The 21,526-nt window shown below is 48.7% G+C and overlaps 1 protein-coding gene across 1 annotated transcript in view; it reads right to left on the bottom strand.

The window, feature by feature from the left end:
• LOC139544426 (metalloprotease TIKI1-like) overlaps positions 1-21,526 on the bottom strand; it is a 149,949-nt gene that overhangs the window by 54,362 nt on the left and 74,061 nt on the right. The window contains exons 3-4 of the mRNA XM_071351498.1: positions 8,541-8,687; positions 4,445-4,619 (exon numbers count right to left, since the gene is read on the bottom strand). Coding sequence (XP_071207599.1) covers positions 4,445-4,619; positions 8,541-8,687 — 322 coding nt within the window. The remainder of the gene's footprint in view (positions 1-4,444; positions 4,620-8,540; positions 8,688-21,526) is intronic.

The following is a 21,526-nucleotide window of genomic DNA, read 5'->3' as shown; positions in this document are numbered from 1 at the left end:
TAGGACACCAGGCTAGTTTAAACTGCTCTCTGTCTGCTCTGTAGGACAACAGCAGCAGATCGTAAGCAGATATCCTCTGTGATTCAAGGCAGTTATTTTTTTTACAGTGACATCAAGAATCAATCCTTCAACCTCATGACTTTTCCTTCTGCCAGCCACCGTGGAGCCAGGGGTTAAAGCCAGGGGGAACCAGGGACTCTGGCGGACAGCCACCCGATAACAGTGTGCCTCGACTGGGACTGGCTCTGCCTCTGGGCTGCCTAGCCAGGAGCTACTGGGACTTTTAGTACTGGGATGTGAGTTCAACTGAAATATGTGTGAGTGAGTGTGGGGGGGTTCTACTGATGGGAGTTGAACTCCACAGCCTCCCTCTGATCCACTTCCCTTACCACTGGTACGCACCCCAGCCATGGAAATGACATTCTTGAAATTACTGCTAATGCATAAGTGTGTGTGTGGGTTGGGGTGGGGGGGGTGTCGTGTATGGGTTGGGGTGGGGGGTCGTCGTGTGTGTGGGTGTGACTCACCAGAAAGGCTGAGAGACTGATATCAAAAAGGGGAGAAAAAGTGATAGTTTGGGATTGGCTGTTTTCAACTGTTATCCTTCAGACGATACTAAACGGGATGTTTCCAACTGTCATCCTTCAGACGTTACTAAATGGGCTGTTTCCAACTGTTATCCTGCAGACGATACTAAATGGGCTGTTTCCAACTGTTATCCTGCAGACGTTACTAAATGGGATGTTTCCAACTGTCATCCTTCAGACGTTACTAAATGGGCTGTTTCCAACTGTCATCCTGCAGACGATACTAAATGGGCTGTTTCCAACTGTCATCCTGCAGACGTTACTAAATGGGCTGTTTCCAACTGTCCTCCTTCAGACGTTACTAAATGGGCTGTTTCCAACTGTCATCCTTCAGACGTTACTAAATGGGCTGTTTCCAACTGTCATCCTACAGACGATACTAAACGGGATGTTTCCAACTGTCATCCTTCAGACGATACTAAATGGGCTGTTTCCAACTGTCATCCTGCAGACGTTACTAAATGGGCTGTTTCCAACTGTCATCCTACAGACGTTACTAAATGGGCTGTTTCCAACTGTCATCCTTCAGACGATACTAAATGGGCTGTTTCCAACTGTCATCCTGCAGACGATACTAAATGGGCTGTTTCCAACTGTCATCCTTCAGACGATACTAAATGGGCTGTTTCCAACTGTTATCCTGCAGACGATACTAAATGGGCTGTTTCCAACTGTTATCCTTCAGACGATACTAAATGGGCTGTTTCCAACTGTCATCCTTCAGACGATACTAAATGGGCTGTGTCCAACTGTCATCCTTCAGACGATACTAAATGGGCTGTTTCCAACTGTTATCCTTCAGACGATACTAAATGGGCTGTTTCCAACTGTCATCCTTCAGACGATACTAAATGGGCTGTTTCCAACTGTCATCCTTCAGACGTTACTAAATGGGCTGTTTCCAACTGTCATCCTTCAGACGTTACTAAATGGGCTGTTTCCAACTGTCATCCTTCAGACGATACTAAATGGGCTGTTTCCAACTGTCATCCTTCAGACGATACTAAATGGGCTGTTTCCAACTGTCATCCTTCAGACGTTACTAAATGGGCTGTTTCCAACTGTCATCCTTCAGACGATACTAAATGGGCTGTGTCCAACTGTCATCCTTCAGACGATACTAAATGGGCTGTTTCCAACTGTCATCCTTCAGACGATACTAAATGGGCTGTGTCCAACTGTCATCCTTCAGACGTTACTAAATGGGCTGTTTCCAACTGTCATCCTTCAGACGTTACTAAATGGGCTGTTTCCAACTGTCATCCTTCAGACGATACTAAATGGGCTGTTTCCAACTGTCATCCTACAGACGATACTAAATGGGCTGTTTCCAACTGTCATCCTTCAGACGATACTAAATGGGCTGTTTCCAACTGTTATCCTGCAGACGATACTAAATGGGCTGTTTCCAACTATTATCCTGCAGACGTTACTAAATGGGCTGTTTCCAACTGTCATCCTACAGACGATACTAAATGGGCTGTTTCCAACTGTCATCCTTCAGACGATACTAAATGGGCTGTTTCCAACTGTCATCCTTCAGACGTTACTAAATGGGCTGTTTCCAACTGTCATCCTTCAGACGTTACTAAATGGGCTGTTTCCAACTGTTATCCTGCAGACGTTACTAAATGGGCTGTTTCCAACTGTCATCCTGCAGACGTTACTAAATGGGCTGTTTCCAACTGTCATCCTGCAGACGTTACTAAATGGGCTGTTTCCAACTGTCATCCTGCAGACGTTACTAAATGGGCTGTTTCCAACTGTCATCCTGCAGACGTTACTAAATGGGCTGTTTCCAACTGTCATCCTGCAGACGTTACTAAATGGGCTGTTTCCAACTGTCATCCTTCAGACGTTACTAAATGGGCTGTTTCCAACTGTCATCCTGCAGACGTTACTAAATGGGCTGTTTCCAACTGTCATCCTTCAGACGTTACTAAATGGGGCTCCAAGATACAACGCTCTGAAACCCAAACGACATCAGGGCATATTTCTCACACCACTGACTGAGATAAACACACGCCAGCTTCCACATGATTCACTCTGGCAGAGAACAAAGCCAAGCCCTCTGTCTGTGTCCCAAGTGGTAGCCTATTCTCTAGTAGTGCACTACTGTTGACCAGGGCCGATAGGGAATAGGGTGCCACACAGGACATAGACTATGTCTCTGGCTGCATATCTCTAAAGGGGTCATTTTAGAGAAATCCTCAAAATATAGTTGTTCACACACACACACACACTTTGGTTGGTGCTGGTCATCATTACTTAAAGGTAACGTCATCCTTTCAAGGCATCAGTTTCACACCTCTGGGAAGCAGCAGTTTAAAGTTAAACAGTGTTTTAATACGCAGCAGTAACACACATGATTACAGATGCCAAAAGAACAGTGTGTACAGTGGGAGGAAGGCAAGACTGGCAAAACAGAGAGAGAGAGGGAGAGAGAGAGATGCCTAACTCTCTAGAATGAGACTTGGCAGGAGTAGCCACAGCCCTCAGCTCTCAGCCCTCAGCTCTCAGCCCTCAGCTCTCAGCTCTCAGGTCTCAGCCCTCAGCTCTCAGCCCTCAACTCTCATCCCTCAGGTCTCAGCCCTCAGGTCTCAGCCCTCAGGTCTCATCCCTCAGGTCTCAGCCCTCAGGTCTCAGCCCTCAGGTCTCAGCCCTTAGGTCTCAGCCCTCTGGTCCATTATAGAGCTCCATTATAAACCTGCTCAGCTTCCAGGTCTCAGTTAAATGAACCAGACAATGTGGCAACAAGTGGATTCTGGGAATATCACACCTGAATCTGAGAGCGTTGGCATACGGATCACAGCTGAGCCGAGAGACCGGTCGGCAGGTCAAAAGAGGGACCGCGATGCTTATAAGCGATGGTCTTCTCAGGTCTGTAGGGTTGGATCTTTATCTCCTTCAGTCTAGCAAAGCCCTCTCTATTCTGCCGTGCTCACAAAGAGAACGATTTAAGCTGTTTGTTCTAAAGTAGCTTTAATCAGATTTAATTTTCAACACGTTTAATTTAATGCCTGACCTCAGACTGAACCAAGATGGTACCCTATTCCCTTTATAGTGCACTAGTTCTGACCAGACCCAATAGGGAATAGGGTGCCATTTGACCAGGGCCCATAGGGAATAGGGTGCCATTTGACCAGGGCCCATAGGGAATAGGGTGCCATTTGACCAGGGGCCCATAGGGAATAGGGTGCCATTTGACCAGGGCCCATAGGGAATAGGGTGCCATTTGACCAGGGCCCATAGAGAATAGGGTGCCATTTGACCAGGGCCCATAGGGAATAGGGTGCCATTTGACCAGGGGCCCATAGGGAATAGGGTGCCATTTGACCAGGGCCCATAGGGAATAGGGTGCCACCTCATAAAACATTTTAGAAGGGTAGGGTACTGGAGTACTGAAAACAATCATTTTGAACAAGTCTTATTTCGATATATTTTTTTAATTACTTAAATCTCTGAGCAACTGCATTAGTATAAAAAATATATAATTTCCCTTTTTTTTCTCCATACAACATAGCTCTGTATTTGTTATGTATTTTATACAGTCATTTTTTTTGCTTATCTTTATCAAGGGTTCCAGTAATTACAGACCAGACTGTAGAAACAGTCAGCTCATAAGCAGTGTATTAAAGATGATTCACTTTTCATAGCTCCATACTGAATCAATCAATAGTCAAGCAGGCTGAATCATGACAAAGGCTAGCCACGACATTGTTGTAGGCTTACACACCAACCCACAAAATTATGATCTCAAAGAATCTTGGATTCCTTTCTCCTTATCTTGGCATCAGAGGGTGTGATCATTAATCATCCTCTTCCTTATTCTCATCATCATCATCATCCTCACTGACCTGCTCCGAAGGCGAAGAAGAAGCTGTTGTCAGGGTGTTCTTCCATCAGAGCCTTGACCCTGTTCCCCATCCTGTCGTTCCTCTTGTAGATCAGTTCCTGTCTGAAGTAGCTGTCTATCTCCTGGGCCGTTATCTGTTCACTGGGGCGCAGGGTCACGTTGTTGAAGTTGGGGACCTGCAGAGAGGGGGGGGGGGGTGAGCAGTGAGAGATTTATCCATCAGGTCTAAACTAAATTGGTCAGAAATTTAAAAAGTCCTGTAAAAATAAGGTGATACCAATGGGTCTCTTCTTTGGGCTTGTGGGGTCATTAGTGTTAGGGGTCGTTAGTGTTTAGGGGTCGTTAGTGTTTAGGGGTCGTTAGTGTTTAGGGGTCGTTAGTGTTAGGGGTCGTTAGTGTTAGGGGTCATTAGTGTTTAGGGGTCGTTAGTGTTTAGGGGTCGTTAGTGTTTAGGGGTCGTTAGTGTTAGGGGTCATTAGTGTTTAGGGGTCGTTAGTGTTTAGGGGTCGTTAGTGTTTAGGGGTCGTTAGTGTTAGGGGTCATTAGTGTTTAGGGGTCGTTAGTGTTTAGGGGTCGTTAGTGTTTAGGGGTCGTTAGTGTTTAGGGGTCGTTAGTGTTAGGGGTCATTAGTGTTTAGGGGTCGTTAGTGTTTAGGGGTCGTTAGTGTTTAGGGGTCGTTAGTGTTTAGGGGTCGTTAGTGTTTAGGGGTCATTAGTGTTTAGGGGTCGTTAGTGTTAGGGGTCGTTAGTGTTTAGGGGTCGTTAGTGTTAGGGGTCGTTAGTGTTTAGGGGTCGTTAGTGTTTAGGGGTCGTTAGTGTTTAGGGGTCGTTAGTGTTTAGGGGTCGTTAGTGTTTAGGGGTCATTAGTGTTAGGGGTCGTTAGTGTTAGGGGTCGTTAGTGTTTAGGGGTCGTTAGTGTTTAGGGGTCGTTAGTGTTTAGGGGTCGTTAGTGTTTAGGGGTCGTTAGTGTTAGGGGTCGTTAGTGTTTAGGGGTCATTAGTGTTTAGGGGTCGTTAGTGTTTAGGGGTCGTTAGTGTTTAGGGGTCGTTAGTGTTTAGGGGTCGTTAGTGTTTAGGGGTCGTTAGTGTTTAGGGGTCGTTAGTGTTTAGGGGTCGTTAGTGTTTAGGGGTCATTAGTGTTAGGGGTCGTTAGTGTTAGGGGTCGTTAGTGTTTAGGGGTCGTTAGTGTTAGGGGTCGTTAGTGTTTAGGGGTCGTTAGTGTTTAGGGGTCGTTAGTGTTTAGGGGTCGTTAGTGTTTAGGGGTCGTTAGTGTTTAGGGGTCGTTAGTGTTTAGGGGTCGTTAGTGTTTAGGGGTCGTTAGTGTTAGGGGTCGTTAGTGTTTAGGGGTCGTTAGTGTTTAGGGGTCGTTAGTGTTTAGGGGTCGTTAGTGTTAGGGGTCATTAGTGTTTAGGGGTCGTTAGTGTTAGGGGTCGTTAGTGTTTAGGGGTCGTTAGTGTTTAGGGGTCGTTAGTGTTTAGGGGTCGTTAGTGTTAGGGGTCGTTAGTGTTAGGGGTCGTTAGTGTTTAGGGGTCGTTAGTGTTTAGGGGTCGTTAGTGTTAGGGGTCGTTAGTGTTAGGGGTCATTAGTGTTAGGGGTCGTTAGTGTTTAGGGTCGTTAGTGTTTAGGGTCGTTAGTGTTTAGGGTCGTTAGTGTTTAGGGGTCGTTGGTGTTAGGGGTCGTTAGTGTTAGGGGTCGTTAGTGTTAGGGGTCGTTAGTGTTTAGGGGTCGTTAGTGTTAGGGGTCGTTAGTGTTTAGGGGTCGTTAGTGTTTAGGGGTCGTTTGTGTTAGGGGTCGTTAGTGTTAGGGGTCGTTAGTGTTTAGGGGTCGTTAGTGTTTAGGGGTCGTTTGTGTTAGGGGTCGTTAGTGTTAGGGGTCGTTAGTGTTTAGGGGTCGTTAGTGTTAGGGGTCGTTAGTGTTAGGGGTCGTTAGTGTTAGAGGTCGTTGGTGTTTAGGGGTCGTTAGTGTTAGGGGTCGTTAGTGTTAGGGGTCGTTAGTGTTAGGGGTCGTTAGTTTTAGGGGTCGTTAGTGTTAGGGGTCGTTAGTGTTAGGGGTCGTTGGTTTTAGGGGTCGTTAGTGTTAGGGGTCGTTAGTGTTAGGGGTCGTTAGTGTTAGGGGTCGTTAGTGTTAGGGGTCGTTAGTGTTAGGGGTCGTTAGTGGTAGGGGTCATTAGTGTTAGGGGTCGTTAGTTTTAGGGGTCGTTAGTGTTTAGGGGTCGTTAGTGTTTAGAAGTCGTTAGTGTTAGGGGTCGTTAGTTTTAGGGGTCGTTAGTGTTAGGGGTCGTTAGTGTTTAGGGGTCATTAGTTTTCTAGGGGTCGTTAGTGTTTAGGGGTCGTTAGTGTTTAGGGGTCGTTAGTGTTTAGGGGTCGTTAGTGTTAGTGGTCGTTAGTGTTAGGGGTCGTTAGTGTTAGGGGTCGTTAGTGTTAGGCGTCGTTAGTGTTAGGCGTCGTTAGTGTTAGGGGTCGTTAGTGTTAGGGGTCATTAGTGTTAGGGGTCGTTAGTGTTAGGGGTCGTTAGTGTTAGGGGTCGTTAGTGTTAGGGGTCGTTAGTGTTAGGGGTCGTTAGTGTTAGGCGTCGTTAGTGTTTAGGGGTCATTAGTTTTAGGGGTCGTTAGTGTTAGGGGTCATTCGTGTTAGGGGTCGTTAGTGTTAGGGGTCGTTAGTGTTAGGGGTCGTTAGTGTTTAGGGGTCGTTAGTGTTAGGGGTCGTTAGTTTTAGGGGTCGTTAGTGTTAGGGGTCGTTAGTGTTAGGGGTCGTTAGTGTTAGGGGTCGTTAGTGTTAGGGGTCGTTAGTGTTAGGGGTCGTTAGTGTTTAGGGGTCGTTAGTGTTAGGGGTCGTTAGTTTTAGGGGTCGTTAGTGTTAGGGGTCGTTAGTGTTAGGGTCGTTAGTGTTTAGGGGTCGTTAGTTTTAGGGGTCGTTAGTGTTTAGGGGTCATTAGTTTTAGGGGTCGTTAGTGTTAGGGGTCGTTATTGTTAGGGGTCATTAGTGTTAGGGGTCATTAGTGTTAGGGGTCGTTAGTGTTAGGGGTCGTTAGTGTTAGGGGTCGTTAGTTTTAGGGGTCGTTAGTGTTAGGGGTCGTTAGTGTTAGGGGTCGTTAGTGTTTAGGGGTCGTTAGTGTTAGGGGTCATTAGTGTTAGGGGTCGTTGGTTTTAGGGGTCATTCGTGTTAGGGGTCGTTAGTTTTAGGGGTCGTTAGTGTTAGGGGTCATTAGTGTTAGGGGTCGTTAGTTTTAGGGGTCGTTAGTGTTAGGGGTCATTAGTGTTTAGGGGTCGTTAGTGTTTAGGGGTCGTTAGTGTTAGCGGTCGTTAGTGTTAGGGGTCGTTAGTGTTAGGGGTCGTTAGTGTTAGGGGTCGTTAGTGTTAGGGGTCGTTAGTGTTAGGGGTTAGGAGTAACGGGGTGTGGTGGTTGTAGTGTTAGGGGTCGTTAGTGTTAGGGGTCGTTAGTGTTAGGGGTCGTTAGTGTTTAGGGGTCGTTAGTGTTAGGGGTCGTTAGTGTTTAGGGGTCGTTAGTGTTAGGGGTCGTTAGTGTTTAGGGGTCGTTAGTGTTAGGGGTCGTTAGTGTTAGGGGTCGTTAGTGTTAGGGGTCGTTAGTGTTAGGGGTCGTTAGTGTTATGGGTCGTTAGTTTTTAGGGGTCGTTAGTGTTAGGGGTCGTTAGTGTTAGGGGTCGTTAGTGTTAGGGGTCGTTAGTGTTTAGGGGTCGTTAGTGTTAGCGGTCGTTAGTGTTAGGGGTCGTTAGTGTTAGGGGTCGTTAGTGTTAGGGGTCGTTAGTGTTAGGGGTTAGGAGTAACGGGGTGTGGTGGTTGTAGTGTTAGAGGTCGTTAGTGTTAGGGGTCAGAGGTTGGTTGAGGTCTCCACAGTGTTAGGGGTCAGGGTGGTTATAACTGACCTGAGAGGTGTCGTGGTTGTAGTGTTAGGGGTCGTTAGTGTTAGGGGTCAGAGGTCAGGGTCAGTGTTAGGGGTCGTTAGTGTTAGGGGTCAGGGTTAGGGGTCAGGGTGGTTGTAACTGACCTGTGAGGTGTCGTGGTTGAAGATGATGGAGTTGAGGTCTCCACAGTGTTAGGGGTCAGAGGTTGGGGTCAGTGGTCAGGGTGGTTATTACTGACCTGTGAGGTGTCGTGGTTGAAGATGATGGAGTTGAGGTCTCCACAGTTGTAGTGCTTGATGAGGTCCTCAGTGGTATAGGAGCCCTGCAGAATGCCTGCTCTCACACTCTCCTGCTGTACAAGAGTCTGGTTCAGGGCAAAGATCACCTGGGGAAATATCCACTTTTACTACACGATCAATACCTGGATATTCACTTTCTATACGACCAGAGAGGGAACAGGAGACATTTACTACACGATCAATACCTGGATATTCACTTTCTATACGACCAGAGAGGGAACAGGAGACATTTACTACACGATCAATACCTGGATATTCACTTTCTATACGACCAGAGAGGGAACAGGAGACATTTACTACACGATCAATACCTGGATATTCACTTTCTATATGACCAGAGAGGGAACAGGAGACATTTACTACACGATCAATACCTGGATATTCACTTTCTATATGACCAGAGAGGGAAATATCCACTTTTACTACACGATCAATACCTGGATATTCACTTTCTATATGACCAGAGAGGGAACAGGAGACATTTACTACACGATCAATACCTGGATATTCACTTTCTATATGACCAGAGAGGGAACAGGAGACATTTACTACACGATCAATACCTGGATATTCACTTTCTATATGACCAGAGAGGGAACAGGAGACATTTACTACACGATCAATACCTGGATATTCACTTTCTATACGACCAGAGAGGGAACAGGAGACATTTACTACACGATCAATACCTGGATATTCACTTTCTATATGACCAGAGAGGGAACAGAAGACACAAATATTTACTAAATACATAATAAATAGGAGGTAAGGAATCATTTTGTATTTAACAATACCACTCTACCTATCCTTATTGTATTTAGTAATACCACCCTACCTATCACTATGTATATTAAAAATCCCAAAACACGTTTTAAGTGAGACTAGGCATTGGTCTGAAGCCGAAAAATAAAGGAAATTCACATGAGCACCACAATGTCTACTCCACCCATGCTCTACCAAGGTTTTACAGCACCACAATGCCTACTCCACCCATGCTCTACCAAGGTTTTACAGCACCACAATGCCTACTCCACCCATGCTCTACCAAGGTTTTACACCACCACAATGTCTACTCCACCCATGCTCTACCAAGGTTTTACAGCACCACAATGCCTACTCCACCCATGCTCTACCAAGGTTTTACAGCACCACAATGCCTACTCCACCCATGCTCTACCAAGGTTTTACAGCACACAGCTTTGACCTACTACTGTAACTATGTTGGTCTATTGTACTTCAGACTATGTGTAGGCAGGTTGCTAAGGATTCAAACCTTCTCAAACAGCCTTTATTTTAGCAAACTGATCTCGTGTAAGACAATCGAGCAAGCTCCTGGAAAATATAGAAATAATCAACATGAAAATGAACCTTATAGTTTACTGTAGAAAGATTGTAAGTCGCTCTGGATAAGAGCGTCTGCTAAATGACTTAAATGTAAATGTAAATCTAGTAGTACATTCATTACCTGTAAACAAAATGTTAGTTATAACTAAATATAACATTTACAACCAAATGTACATTCCTCAGATATAGTCAACTTTGTAAATACAACTCAAGGACGGCAGCGATTGCTCTTGACAAGCTATAGGTTTATGCCGCATTTTTTGTTCAAGCCCAGTTCTACCACACCGGATTATATTCAGGTCTTGATGAACAGCTGAGGTCTTGATGAACAGCTGATGTCTTGATGAACAGCTGAGGTCTTGATAAACAGCTGAGGTCTTGATAAACAGCTGAGGTCTTGATGAACAGCTGAGGTCTTGATGAACAGCTGAGGTCTTGATAAACAGCTGAGGTCTTGATGAACAGCTGAGGTCTTGATAAACAGCTGAGGTCTTGATGAACAGCTGAGGTCTTGATGAACAGCTGAGGTCTTGATGAACAGCTGAGGTCTTGATGAACAGCTGAGGTCTTGATGAACAGCTGAGGTCTTGATAAACAGCTGAGGTCTTGATGAACAGCTGAGGTCTTGATGAACAGCTGAGGTCTTGATGAACAGCTGAGGTCTTGATAAACAGCTGAGGTCTTGATGAACAGCTGAGGTCTTGATAAACAGCTGAGGTCTTGATGAACAGCTGAGGTCTTGATGAACAGCTGAGGTCTTGATGAACAGCTGAGGTCTTGATGAACAGCTGAGGTCTTGATAAACAGCTGAGGTCTTGATGAACAGCTGAGGTCTTGATGAACAGCTGAGGTCTTGATGAACAGCTGAGGTCTTGGTGAACAGCTGAGGTCTTGATAAACAGCTGAGGTCTTGATGAACAGCTGAGGTCTTGATGAACAGCTGAGGTCTTGATAAACAGCTGAGGTCTTGATGAACAGCTGAGGTCTTGATGAACAGCTGAGGTCTTGATGAACAGCTGAGGTCTTGATGAACAGCTGATGTCTTGATGAACAGCTGAGGTCTTGATGAACAGCTGATGTCTTGATGAACAGCTGAGGTCTTGATGAACAGCTGAGGTCTTGATGAACAGCTGAGGTCTTGATGAACAGCTGAGGTCTTGATGAACAGCTGAGGTCTTGATGAACAGCTGAGGTCTTGATAACAGATTTTGATTATTCAGGTTCACCATCACCAATAGTTTTGGTAGTTTTGCTTTAAAAAAATCAGGGTATGTGGTTATTTTTAGATATATATGGTAAAGATGATAATTTATAAAGACGACAGCAATCACTTTTGACCAATCACTGCATTGCTGACGCCAGAGTAGAAGAGAATATCACTCCGTAAGAACTTCCAAGCGGTCAAAACCACTCGATATTGAGATGGGGGTGAAATCCAAAATTGTGCTTATATATTAATTGGCTGTAAACAATAAAAATGTATACATTACTAGCTCAAAATCTTTATCTGTAAAAATAACAAATTAATTAGAGGGTTTTGGTGATTTCAGAACCAAAGGGGGACAAATCACAGGCAACACCCCCCCCCCACACACACACAATCTGATAGTGGTAGTGGGGTGGTAGATGTCTAGTCTCCTTTATGGCTCTAATCTGATAGTGGTAGTGGGGTGGTAGATGTCTAGTCTCCTTTGTGGCTCTAATCTGATAGTGGTAGTGGGTGGTAGATGTCTAGTCTCCTTTGTGGCTCTAATCTGATAGCGGTAGTGGGGGGGTAGATGTCTAGTCTCCTTTATGGCTCTAATCTGATAGTGGTAGTGGGGTGGTAGATGTCTAGTCTCCTTTATGGCTCTAATCTGATAGTGGTAGTGGGGTGGTAGATGTCTAGTCTCCTTTGTGGCTCTAATCTGATAGTGGTAGTGGGTGGTAGATATCTAGTCTCCTTTATGTCTCTAATCTGATAGTGGTAGTGGGGTGGTAGATGTCTAGTCTCCTTTATGGCTCTAATCTGATAGTGGTAGTGGGGTGGTAGATGTCTAGTCTCCTTTGTGGCTCTAATCTGATAGCGGTAGTGGGGGGGGTAGATGTCTGGTCTCCTTTATGGCTCTAATCTGATAGTGGTAGTGGGGTGGTAGATGTCTAGTCTCCTTTGTGGCTCTAATCTGATAGCGGTAGTGGGGGGGTAGATGTCTGGTCTCCTTTATGGCTCTAATCTGATAGTGGTAGTGGGGTGGTAGATGTCTAGTCTCCTTTATGGCTCTAATCTGATAGTGGTAGTGGGGTGGTAGATGTCTAGTCTCCTTTATGGCTCTAATCTGATAGTGGTAGTGGGGTGGTAGATACCAAGTCTCCTTTATGGCTCTAATCTGATAGAGGTAGTGGGGTGGTAGATACCTAGTCTCCATTATGGCTCTAATCTGATAGAGGTAGTGGGGTGGTAGATACCTAGTCTCCATTATGGCTCTAATCTGATAGTGGTAGTGGGGTGGTAGATACCTAGTCTCCATTATGGCTCTAATCTGATAGAGGTAGTGGGGTGGTAGATACCTAGTCTCCATTATGGCTCTAATCTGATAGTGGTAGTGGGGTGGTAGATACCAAGTCTCCTTTATGGCTCAGATCAGGTACATACACCGTAGCCATACATGATTTACACACACACGCGTGTGCACATAGAAGTCAGCACAGACAGATCCAGCTCGTTTCAAACTAATACGTATGGTTCCTGTATCGTATCGGTGGCCATGTATCTAGATACTTATAGAATTGTCTTGAAAGGGAAAGACGCACATCCCTACTAACCGTCGATGTCAGTAACTATCCAGTGAACGTGAACTGAAAGACGTTTCATCATAGACGTATTGTCTTTGAATGAAACATACAAGACCTGGATGTTTGGGAATCCACGACGTAATCAAAGAATGGGATGTTGATTCCTACAAAACTCTACTTGTTTTTCTGTGAGTTCTGTTGGAACAGCTTCTTCTACTATTGTGTCACCATGGAGTCTTCCTGTGTTTCCCTGCTGGCCCTGTGCTTCCCTGCCGGCCCTGTGTTTCCCTGCCGGCCCTGTGTTTCCCTGCCGGCCCTGTGCTTCCCTGCCGGCCCTGTGTTTCCCTGCCGGCCCTGTGTTTCCCTGCCAGCCCTGTGCTTCCCTGTGCTTCCCTGCCGGCCCTGTGCTTCCCTGCTGGTCCTGCGTTTCCCTGCTGTGTTTCCCTGCCGGCCCTGTGCTTCCCTGCCGGCCCTGTGTTTCCCTGCCGGCCCTGCGTTTCCCTGCCGGCCCTGTGCTTCCCTGCTGGCCCTGTGTTTCCCTGCTGGCCCTTCGTTTCCCTGCCGGCCCTGTGCTTCCCTGCCGGCCCTGTGCTTCCCTGCCGGCCCTGTGTTTCCCTGCCGGCCCTGTGTTTCCCTGCCGGCCCTGTGTTTCCCTGCCGGCCCTGCGTTTCCCTGCCGGCCATGTGCTTCCCTGCCGGCCCTGTGTTTCCCTGCTGGCCCTGCGTTTCCCTGCCGGCCCTGTGCTTCCCTGCTGGTCCTGCGTTTCCCTGCTGTGTTTCCCTGCTGTGTTTCCCTGCTGCGTTTCCCTGCCGGCCCTGTGCTTCCCTGCCGGCCCTGTGTTTCCCTGCCGGCCCTGCGTTTCCCTGCCGGCCCTGTGCTTCCCTGCCGGCCCTGTGTTTCCCTGCTGGCCCTGCGTTTCCCTGCCGGCCCTGTGCTTCCCTGCCGGCCCTGTGTTTCCCTGCTGGCCCTGCGTTTCCCTGCCGGCCCTGTGCTTCCCTGCTGGTCCTGCGTTTCCCTGCTGTGTTTCCCTGCTGTGTTTCCCTGCCGGCCCTGTGTTTCCCTGCCGGCCCTGTGCTTCAATGCCGGCCCTGTGTTTCCCTGCCGGCCCTGTGTTTCCCTGCCGGCCCTGTGTTTCCCTGCTGGTCCTGTGTTTCCCTGCTGGTCCTGTGTTTCCCTGCCGGCCCTGTGCTTCCCTGCTGGTCCTGCGTTTCCCTGCTGTGTTTCCCTGCTGTGTTTCCCTGCCGGCCCTGTGTTTCCCTGCCGGCCCTGTGCTTCCCTGCTGGCCCTGCGTTTCCCTGCCGGCCCTGTGCTTCCCTGCCGGCCCTGTGTTTCCCTGCTGGCCCTGCGTTTCCCTGCCGGCCCTGTGCTTCCCTGCCGGCCCTGTGTTTCCCTTTTGGCCCTGCGTTTCCCTGCCGGCCCTGTGCTTCCCTGCCGGCCCTGTGCTTCCCTGCCGGCCCTGTGTTTCCCTGCCGGCCCTGTGTTTCCCTGCCGGCCCTGCGTTTCCCTGCCGGCCCTGTGCTTCCCTGCCGGCCCTGTGTTTCCCTGCTGGCCCTGCGTTTCCCTGCCGGCCCTGTGCTTCCCTGCCGGCCCTGTGCTTCCCTGCTGGTCCTGCGTTTCCCTGCTGTGTTTCCCTGCTGTGTTTCCCTGCCGGCCCTGTGTTTCCCTGCCGGCCCTGTGCTTCCCTGCCGGCCCTGTGTTTCCCTGCCGGCCCTGTGTTTCCCTGCCGGCCCTGTGTTTCCCTGCCGGTCCTGTGTTTCCCTGCCGGCCCTGCGTTTCCCTGCCGGCCCTGCGTTTCCCTGCCGGCCCTGTGCTTCCCTGCTGGTCCTGTGTTTCCCTGCCGGCCCTGTGTTTCCCTGCCGGTCCTGTGTTTCCCTGCTGGCCCTGCGTTTCCCTGCCGGCCCTGTGCTTCCCTGCCGGCCCTGTGCTTCCCTGCCGGCCCTGTGTTTCCCTGCCGGCCCTGTGTTTCCCTGCCGGCCCTGTGTTTCCCTGCCGGCCCTGCGTTTCCCTGCCGGCCCTGTGCTTCCCTGCCGGCCCTGCGTTTCCCTGCCGGCCCTGTGCTTCCCTGCCGGCCCTGTGTTTCCCTGCCGGCCCTGTGTTTCCCTGCCGGTCCTGTGTTTCCCTGCCGGTCCTGTGTTTCCCTGCCGGCCCTGTGTTTCCCTGCCGGCCCTGTGTTTCCCTGCCGGCCCTATGCTTCCCTGCCGGCCCTGTCCAGGCCTCTTAAACATCCTGATCATCACAACACACTGGGACTTGAAACCACAGAGCTCTTCATCAACCCACCATTGATCCCTCACAATGGCTCTCCTCTCACAAAAATAAAAAAAAATAAAAAAAATAACACGTCTATTTATTTCTCAACAGCGAAAGTAATTCAAGCAGCCAGGCGTAGCGTGCGAGTCCACAGCTACGTGATGTGTGCAGGGGTACGCATGGATAAGGGGGGCGGCACATGAATATATATTTATATGCACACCCCTACACCGGGACCTTTTTCATGTGTTGTTTTCGACAGTGTTCAGATGACACTTTTCTTCCTCCGGCGGTCATTGTAGTCGGGGGATGGTATAGGAGAAGAGGGCAGAGTTCAGCAGATGCCTTCTTGTCTGCTACAAAGGGCCCCCCCTCTCCCCCCCCTCCCCTCGTCAACCTCTCCACTCCCCACACTTTCATCAGCTCTTGATCAAAGCTGCACTCTGCATATGAAAAGGGTCCCGGCTTTATGCTGCTCAAATTAGCCTATCGCCACCCCGCCAGCCTCCCAAGTCCTCAACAAAACCCATCTGCTCTGTCCAGACTTCATCTTCAGGGACTTTTCTCAGCCCTCGCCTCACAGCCCTTTTTAGCCCCATTACATTATGGTTGCGGAGGGAGGAGTGCCGATCACTCATACAGAAAATAGAGGAGAGAGAGAGAGAGAGAGAGAGAGAGAGAGAGAGAGAGAGAGAGAGAGAGAGAGAGAGAGAGGGAGAGAGAAGGAGAGCTGAATGAATGACAGTTCTTCCTGTGATCTCTTCTCTGTTGGTTATGCCGTGGATTAGTTGGGTGCATTTTCCCAATCACTCGCTCCACTTCTCTTTCCATTAACTCCCTCTTTCCTTCTTTCTCTCTTTCTCATTCTCACTCCTCTTCCCTCTCACCCCTCTTCCCTCTCACTCCTCTTCTCTCTCACTCCTCTTCCCTCTCACCCCTCTTCTCTCTCACTCCTCTTCTCTCTCACTCCTCTTCTCTCTCACTTCTCTTCTCTCTCACTTCTCTTCTCTCTCACTTCTCTTCTCTCTCACTCCTCTCCTCTCTCACTTCTCTTCTCTCTCACCCCTCTTCTCTCTCACCCCTCTTCTCTCTCACTCCTCTTCTCTCTCACCCCTCTTCTCTCTCACCCCTCTACTCTCTCACCCCTCTTCTCTCTCACCCCTCTTCTCTCTCACTCCTCTTCTCTCTCACTCCTCTTCTCTCTCACTCCTCTTCTCTCTCACTCCTCTTTTCTCTCACTCCTCTTCTCTCTCACTCCTCTTCTCTCTCACTCCTCTTCTCTCTCACTTCTCTTCTCTCTCACTTCTCTTCTCTCTCACTCCGCTTCTCTCTCACCCCTCTTCTCTCTCACTCCTCTTCTCTCTCACTCCTCTTCTCTCTCACTCCTCTTCTCTCTCACTCCTCTTTTCTCTCACTCCTCTTCTCTCTCACTCCTCTTCTCTCTCACTCCTCTTCTCTCTCACTTCTCTTCTCTCTCACTTCTCTTCTCTCTCACTCCGCTTCTCTCTCACTCCTCTTCTCTCTCACCCCTCTTCTCTCTCACTCCTCTCCTCTCTCACCCCTCTTCTCTCTCACTCCTCTTCTCTCTCACTCCTCTTCTCTCTCACCCCTCTTCTCTCTCACCCCTCTTCTCTCTCACTCCTCTTCTCTCTCACCCCTCTTCTCTCTCACCCCTCTTCTCTCTCACTCCCCTTCTCTCTCACTTCTCTTCTCTCTCACCCCTCTTCTCTCTCACTCCTCTTCTCTCTCACTCCTCTTCTCTCTCACTCCTCTTCTCTCTCACTCCTCTTCTCTCTCACTCCTCTTTTCTCTCACTCCTCTTCTCTCACACCCCTCTTCTCTCTCACCCCTCTTCTCTCTCACTCCTCTTCTCTCTCACTCCTCTTCTCTCTCACTCCTCTTTTCTCTCACTCCTCTTCTCTCTCACTCCTCTTCTCTCTCACTCCTCTTCTCTCTCACTTCTTTTCTCTCACTCCTCTTCTCTCACACCCCTCTTCTCTCTCACCCCTCTTCTCTCTCACCCCTCTTCTCTCTCACTCCTCTTCTCTCTCACTCATCTTCTCTCACTCCTCTTCTCTCTCACTCCTCTCCTCTCTCACTCCTCTCCTCTCTCACTCCTCTTCTCTCTCACCCCTCTTCTCTCTCACCCCTCTTCTCTCTCACTCCTCTTCTCTCTCACTCCTCTTCTCTCTCTCCTATTCTCTCTCACTCCTCTTCTCTCTCACTCCTCTTCTCTCTCACCCCTCTTCTCTCTCACTCCTCTTCTCTCTCACCCCTCTTCTCTCTCACCCCTCTTCTCTCTCACCCCTCTTCTCTCTCACCCCTCTTCTCTCTCACTCCTCTTCTCTCTCACCCCTCTTCTCTCTCACTCCTCTTCCCTCTCACTTCTCTTCTCTCTCACTCCCCTTCTCTCTCACTCCTCTTCTCTCTCCATTCAGAGTGTTTCTGCTATAAGAGCTGTGATGGTGTGTGAGCTCACTACACCTCAGATCCTAGTAGGCTCTAATCAAGGCATGGTAGCCAATGAAAGTCAATAATTGTCCCTTTATCGTGGAAAAGTTACTTGTTGGAGTAGAATGGAATGTGTTCAAGCAAATCATTATTTTTTGGTACTTTTCCTACAGACTTTTTTTTGTTATTCTTCTGAATAGTAAACCATCCTCCTCTCATTCAATTTACAACAAGTAAAACATTTACTGAGGAAGTTGGTTAAATCAACATGAAAAAAGTCTGTTGATGACAAGGACAAAGCTAGCCAGATGAACTACATAAGGAATATGTACGCCTGCCCATCAGATCCTTATCTGATGACTATTGACTACTAAATTAATAAACATTAAATCAATTAGCCACTACTCTTGTCTGTTGCCTGTGGCTCTGTGGCTGGAGTCCACCAGTCCAGTGTTTTGGGGAGGTTTTCTTGCCCGACGAGCATCCTCACAATAGGTACGTCCCAAAATGGCACTCTATGCCCTACAGAGTGCACTACTTTTGACCAGAGCCTTAGGGGCCCTACTTAGGGGCCCTACTGTATGTAGGGAATAGGATGTCATTTTGGGACGTACCCGATGATCCCAGCAGCCAACCAGCCAGCTGAATGGTCTCTTGGCCCCGGGAAGCCAAGAACAAATGAAGACCTTCAGTTGTGTCTTCTCTGTCCACCATGTTAGACTTCCAGCTGTTTCTTCTCTGTCCACCATGTTAGACTTCCAGCTGTTTCTCCTCTGTCCACCATGTTAGACTTCCAGCTGTTTCTCCTCTGTCCACCATGTTAGACTTCCAGCTGTTTCTCCTCTGTCCACCATGTTAGACTTTCAGCTGTTTCTCCTCTGTCCACCATGTTAGACATCCAGCTGTTTCTCCTCTGTCCACCATGTTAGACTTCCAGCGGTTTCTCCTCTGTCCACCATGTTAGACTTCCAGCTGTTTCTCCTCTGTCCACCATGTTAGACTTCCAGCTGTTTCTTCTCTGTCCACCATGTTAGACTTCCAGCTGTTTCTCCTCTGTCCACCATGTTAGACTTCCAGCTGTTTCTCCTCTGTCCACCATGTTAGACTTCCAGCTGTTTCTCCTCTGTCCACCATGTTAGACTTCCAGCTGTTTCTCCTCTGTCCACCATGTTAGACTTCCAGCTGTTTCTCCTCTGTCCACCATGTTAGACTTCCAGCTGTTTCTCCTCTGTCCACCATGTTAGACTTCCAGCTGTTTCTTCTCTGTCCACCATGTTAGACTTCCAGCTGTTTCTTCTCTGTCCACCATGTTAAAGATCCTATCAAAGAAACACTCAACTTTATGGCGAAAAGCTTCACAGGCTGTACACATAATCTGTCAGGCGCTTTCTTCTGTTTTTCTATTAAACTCAAAGAGGCTCTGCAGAGAAATGCAGACTGAAATCGCTTGACAACAAAAAAAAAAGATGGAGCGGACAGAAGAAATGTCTCGGGGGGGGGGGGGGGGGAAGACGTTCTGGCGTATTCAATGACAGTTGACAGTTTACAGTTGTAAACGGAGTTCTTTAAGGAAGTTAAGATGTTAAGAGAGGAAACCTGAGAATAGGAGCAGACTAATTCAAAACAGACTACCTGTTAGGTGAATAAAACACTATAACTACGTTCCAAATAGAGCCCTATTCCCTATGTAGTGCACTGGGCTCTGGTCAAAAGTAGTGCACTATATAGGGAATAGGGTTCCATAGGGCTCTGGTCTAAAGTAGTGCACTATATAGGGACTAGGGATCTGATCTAAAGTAGTGCACTATATAGGGACTAGGGATCTGATCTAAAGTAGTGCACTATATAGGGAATAGGGTTCCATTTGGGATGTGTAAAGTAACAGGATTAGAGCAGATTTGTAATTAGAGCAGAGTGGTAGAGAGGTTCATGCATGTTGGTTTAAATCCAGTCAGTCATTCATAAACTACTAAACTGGAATTATAGACATACCACAACAGAACGTTTCCTATGCTCGGGGAGAAAGAGACACATTGTGAAGTGGCGGCAGCAGTAGCTCCTCACTGGAGGGCGTGGTCAGGGAAGGAAGTAGCTCCTCACTGGAGGGCGTGGTCAGGGAAGGAAGTAGCTCCTCACTGGAGAGCGTGGTCAGGGAAGGAATTAGCTCCTCACTGGAGGGCGTGGTCAGGGAAGGAAGTAGCTCCTCACTGGAGGGCGTGGTCAGGGAAGGAAGTAGCTCCTCACTGGAGGGCGTGGTCAGGGAAGGAAGTAGCTCCTCACTGGAGGGCGTGGTCAGGGAAGGAAGTAACTCCTCACTGGAGGGTGTGGTCAGGGAAGGAAGTAGCTCCTCACTGGAGGGCGTGGTCAGGGAAGGAAGTGGCTACTCACTGGAGGGCGTGGTCAGGGAAGGAAGTAGCTCCTCACTGGAGGGCGTGGTCAGGGAAGGAAGTAGCTCCTCACTGGAGGGCGTGGTCAGGGAAGGAAGTATCTCCTCACTGGAGGGCGTGGTCAGGGAAGGAAGTAGCTCCTCACTGGAGGGCGTGGTCAGGGAAGGAAGTAGCTCCTCACTGGAGGGCGTGGTCAGGGAAGGAAGTGGCTCCTCACTGGAGGGCGTGGTCAGGGAAGGAAGTAGCTCCTCACTGGAGGGCGTGGTCAGGGAAGGAAGTAGCTCCTCACTGGAGGGCGTGGTCAGGGAAGGAAGTAGCTCCTCACTGGAGGGCGTGGTCAGGGAAGGAATTAGCTGGTTGGTCTTGGGGAGATTTGAAGGACACAGCCTGTAGTTTAGCCTGGCATCAGCCATGTTCTGTAGTTTAGCCTGGCATCAGCCATGTCCTGTAGTTTAGCCTGGCATCAGTCATGTCCTGTAGTTTAGCCATGGCATCAGCCATGTCCTGTAGTTTAGCCTGGCATCAGCCATGTCCTGTAGTTTAGCCTGGCATCGGCCATGTCCTGTAGTTTAGCCTGGCATCAGCCATGTCCTGTCTTTTAGCCTGGCATCGGCCATGTCCTGTAGTTTAGCCTGGCATCGGCCATGTCCTGTAGTTTAGCCTGGGTTCAGCCATGTCCTGTAGTTTAGCCTGGCATCAGCCATGTCCTGTAGTTTAGCCTGGCATCGGCCATGTCCTGTAGTTTAGCCTGGCATCAGCCATGTCCTGTTTGACCTGTGGTTGAGGACAGAATCTCTTATACATGTAAACTAATTTAGGGTGAGGTAGAGGAGTTTGACCAGACTGTAGTAGTCAGGGTGAGGTAGAGGAGTTTGACCAGACTGTAGTAGTCAGGGTGAGGTAGAGGAGTTTGACCAGACTGTAGTGGTCAGGGTGAGGTAGAGGAGTTTGACACATACCAGCTGGCAGGCGTCTTCACAGACATTTTCAACCTCCCCGTCCCAGTCTGTAATCCCCAAATGTTTCAAGCTGACTACCATCATTCCTGTCCCCAAATACTCTAAGGAACACGTGTCAAACCTTTTCCACGGAGGGCCGAGTGTCTGCGGGTTTTCACCCCACCCTCATACTTGACTGATGAACTAAGGTCACTAATTAGTAAGGAACTCCCCCTCACCTGGTTGTCTAGGTCTCAGTAAGGAACTCACCTCACCTGGTTGTCTAGATCTCAGTAAGGAACTCCCCTCACCTGTTTGTCTAGATCTCAGTAAGGAACTCACCTCACCTGTTTGTCTAGATCTCAGTAAGGAACTCCCCTCACCTGGTTGTCTAGGTCTCAGTAAGGAACTCCCCTCACCTGGTTGTCTAGGTCTCAGTAAGGAACTCCCCTCACCTGTTTGTCTAGATCTCAGTAAGGAACTCCCCTCACCTGGTTGTCTAGGTCTCAGTAAGGAACTCCCCTCACCTGTTTGTCTAGATCTCAGTAAGGAACTCCCCTCACCTGGTTGTCTAGATCTCAGTAAGGAACTCCCCTCACCTGGTTGTCTAGGTCTCAGTAAGGAACTCCCCTCACCTGTTTGTCTAGATCTCAGTAAGGAACTCCCCTCACCTGGTTGTCTAGGTCTCAGTAAGGAACTCCCCTCAACTGTTTGTCTAGATCTCAGTAAGGAACTCCCCTCACCTGGTTGTCTAGGTCTCAGTAAGGAACTCCCCTCACCTGG

Source organism: Salvelinus alpinus, chromosome 18 (assembly GCF_045679555.1).
Source record: "Salvelinus alpinus chromosome 18, SLU_Salpinus.1, whole genome shotgun sequence".
In the NCBI taxonomy this organism is placed as follows: Eukaryota; Metazoa; Chordata; class Actinopteri; order Salmoniformes; family Salmonidae; genus Salvelinus; species Salvelinus alpinus.
The sequence above is the reverse complement of the archived record's forward strand: the minus strand, read 5'-3'. Positions and strand labels throughout refer to the sequence as shown.